The sequence below is a fragment of the Bison bison genome, unplaced genomic scaffold (genome assembly GCF_000754665.1).
Source record: "Bison bison bison isolate TAMUID 2011002044 unplaced genomic scaffold, Bison_UMD1.0 scf7180017864180, whole genome shotgun sequence".
NCBI classification, from domain to species: domain Eukaryota; kingdom Metazoa; phylum Chordata; class Mammalia; order Artiodactyla; family Bovidae; genus Bison; species Bison bison.
Genome location: NW_011494752.1, coordinates 1,581,691 through 1,585,081, shown reverse-complemented (window position 1 = coordinate 1,585,081; position 3,391 = coordinate 1,581,691). Strand labels below are relative to the sequence as shown.

The window sequence follows — 3,391 nt, the reverse complement described above, 5'->3', positions numbered from 1 at the left end:
CTCCCCTCCTCCTCCTCCTGCTGCCCCTCCTCCTTCCTGGAAGCCTGCACCCACTCTCCATGCTGCCTGGCATCCAGAGCTGGGGGAGAGGAGCCCATCAGCACACTTACCAGGCTGTGCTGGGTCTGCAGCTCGATCTCCAGTGTGTTGACCGTTCGTTTCAAATCAATGATATCTGACTGGTAGCTCTGAAGCTGCTCGGAGCTCGTGACCACTTGCTGGTTAAGCTCTTCCATCTGCAATGGGGGAGACAGGAGAAGTCTGGGAGTGCCTCTCGGGGACCCTGGGGAAGCCAGCCTCCCTGCGAGAGACCCACCTGCTTGTTGAACCATTCCTCCACATCCCTGCGATTGGTCTCCACCAGAGCCTCATACCGACATCGCATCTCTTCCAGCACCTTGTTCAAGTCCACTGGGGACACAGCATCAACCTCAATGTTAAGGCGGTCCCCAAGCTGGCATCGGAGAGCACCAACTTCCTGAAAAGATGCAAGAGCACCGGGCAAATATGAAGTCACGTGATCCTGGCACACCTACCCAGGAAGATATGAGAAGATGAAGCAAAGGATGCTAAAAATCTCCACGTTAGAGGGGCCCTGTGAGGACTGCAGCCACTCTGAAGCATCCCAAGGGTCTTTCAGCTCCACCTGGACCTCTCTTTGATGGGAGAGGCTTCCTGTTGCTTTGGCAGAAGCTGAGAGCAGCATCAGGGTTTGCCTGATCCATTTGGACTAAAATGGGACAGCTGGGCCCTGTCTCCCCTGCCACCATCCCAGCCTGCATTTGTCTGGGAAGGAGAGCAGCGGGAGCCTGGCTTTACTTGGTTCAAGGCCCCAGTTACAGCAGGCACCTCCCGGGCTTGGCAGCCAAGGAGAGAAAGTTGTCACTGAGGCTGCCAAGACTCGGTGATAGCTCCTCATTAGCGGCCTCTTGGGGCAGCTCCCAGTTCTCTGATTTAGATGGGATGAGTCAGGTGCCTTCAGGCATTCGGTGAGTATGTGGTAACTGGTGGTTATTTTTCACTTCAGCCTAGGAAACCCAGCCAGGATTCAGACACTTGTGCTTTCGCATCCCAAGTCAAGAGGTTGAGTGTCAACCCAGGGAACGAGGGAAGAAAACACCAGAGCTCAGGTGAGCTTCGCAGCACACAGGTGCCCAGAGCAGAGGGGTTTCATACCAAGGACCTACAGTAGATGAGGAAGAGTCAGAAAGCAGAGGGTCGACCCATGCCTTTTGGATGAAGTATATTATGTATAAACAGATGAAAGGAAGAACAAAGATGGGGAGAGAAAGCAGAAGAAAACCACTGCCTCTCCCTTAGAAGAGGCGGGGGCCACCTCACAGTCCAGCCTAGCAGAGATAGACAGCCATTTCATGTCAGTTCTGGAAAATAACCCCTCCTCATCCCTACTGGGCCACTCTACTGCCGGTATGTAGTTCTCGTGAGAAAAGCCACCACAAGTACTTGGCAATCACAGAAGTCCAAGAAATGCAGAAGGGAAGGTTGTTAGCATTTCTGAGCACCAACCAAGAGACAGGCGCTTGAGAACCTGTGCTTGCATTCGAAGTCACTTCAATCACGTCCGACTCTTTGCAACGCTATGAACGTAGCGTACCAGGCTTCTCTGTCCACAGAACTCTCCAGGCAAGAATACTGGAGTGGTTTGCCAAGTACTCCTCCAGGGGATCTTCCCGACGCAGGGATCAAACCTGCGTCTCCTGGGTCTCCTGCATTGGCAGGCTGGTTCTTTACCACTAGCGCTACCTGGGAAGCCCTTAAGACCCGTAACCTCACAGAATTCTCGCAGCAGCTTTGTGGATAGAGCCAGCCCCATTTTACAGATGAGGACACTCAGAAAGTTTTAATAAATTGGGCAAAGTCACAGATACAATCTGTGGCCAGCCTGGGAATTTCAACCCATGTCTAGCCAACCCCCAACCCCAGGTTCTCCCCACTGGGCTCCCCAGGGCCACCTTGGTTGGACTTCAGGCCTCACCTCCTCATGGTTCTTCTTGAGACACATCAGCTCCTCCTTCAGAGACTCCACCTGCATCTCCAGGTCAGCCTTGCACAGGGTCAGCTCATCCAGGATCCGGCGCAGGCCATTGGTGTCAGCCTCCACCAGCTGCCGCAAGCCCAGCTCCATCTCATACCTGTGTAAGAACACGGTCAGCCACTGAGGGCTGAAACTGAATACCAGACCCAGGGATGACCTGGAGCCGCTGGCACTTTTCCAACTGTCTGTGAAAATAACAGAATGCTGTCCCCAAGCACATGCCAGGAGAGAGGGCTCTCCCTCTACCCCACACCCAACCCCATCTCCTGGGCCAAACTCACTTGCTCCTAAAGTCATCTGCAGCCAGCTTGGTGTTGTCAATTTGCACGACTATCCTGGCATTCTCTGCCTTTGAGTACAGAATCTGGGGCCACAGCACACAGAAGTGATCGATCCAGGACAAGAAGAAGCAAAAAGAACCCAAGTGAGTCCTGCAGCCAACCCTGCCAAAACCCCTGGGGCTCTGGGGGATAGTCATGGAATCTGAATGCCTTGCTTTGCAGGCAATGAGCAACAAGGAAGGACAGACTTTATTAGACATGACATAAGGGTCCTTAACAAGCCTTCACGTTTACTGAAAATTCACAACACATCAAGGGCTATGCTAAGCACTTTACCTGTATTTGCCCATAGAATCTTCTAGACATAAGGACCCTTATTATTCCCATTTTCCAGATGAGGAACCCGAGGCCCAGGGAAGGGACCTCCTAGAGTCAGGTAATGAAGCAATGACAGAACTGAGACTAGATCCCAAGCCTCTTTCCACATGAAGGACTCTGGCTGAGCACTCGAACTATGAGAAAATGCTGCGCCCTAGGGAGGTTTCTTTTCCTTGAACATAGCTAAAGAAATGAATGAGATTCAAATCTGGATCTCAGCTCTTTGGGTCGCCCTCCCAGCGAATCTGTTCACCACTTGCCCTTACCTTCTGCTGGAGCTCCTCAATGATCTTGAAATAACGAAAGTAGTTAGGACCCACAGTGGGCTCTTGAAACTCACAGGCCTCTTGGAGTTGTCTCTCCAGCTCCACATTCTCCCGCTCCAGCTGCCTCACCCTCTCCAGGTAGGCAGCCAGGCGGTTGTTCAGTAACTGCAGGGTCTCCCTCTCATTGCTACTGAAGACACTTTCATAGAACAAACTGTTGGAACCCATGGAGCTGAAGATGCTGCTGGTTGGGTGGTAGGTGGTGGACACAGACAGAGAAGGTACACACGTCCCAGGCTGGCAGATGTAACCCAGATACCACTCTGGCCGGCAGCTCATGCAGCTAGAGCCAACAGAGGAGGACCAGGGTCAGCTCTTGATGGAGGCTGGGGAGCAGTCAGATGGCTTGT

The 3,391-nt window shown here is 52.8% G+C and overlaps 1 protein-coding gene across 1 annotated transcript in view; it reads right to left on the bottom strand.

The window, feature by feature from the left end:
• KRT32 (keratin 32) overlaps positions 1-3,320 on the bottom strand; it is an 8,085-nt gene extending 4,765 nt beyond the window's left edge. Inside the window, exons 1-5 of the mRNA XM_010842552.1 lie at positions 2,982-3,320; positions 2,338-2,420; positions 1,997-2,153; positions 317-478; positions 111-236 (exon numbers count right to left, since the gene is read on the bottom strand). Of these exons, the coding sequence (XP_010840854.1) occupies positions 111-236; positions 317-478; positions 1,997-2,153; positions 2,338-2,420; positions 2,982-3,320 (867 nt within the window). The remainder of the gene's footprint in view (positions 1-110; positions 237-316; positions 479-1,996; positions 2,154-2,337; positions 2,421-2,981) is intronic.
• Between the last annotated feature and the right edge of the window lie 71 nt (positions 3,321-3,391).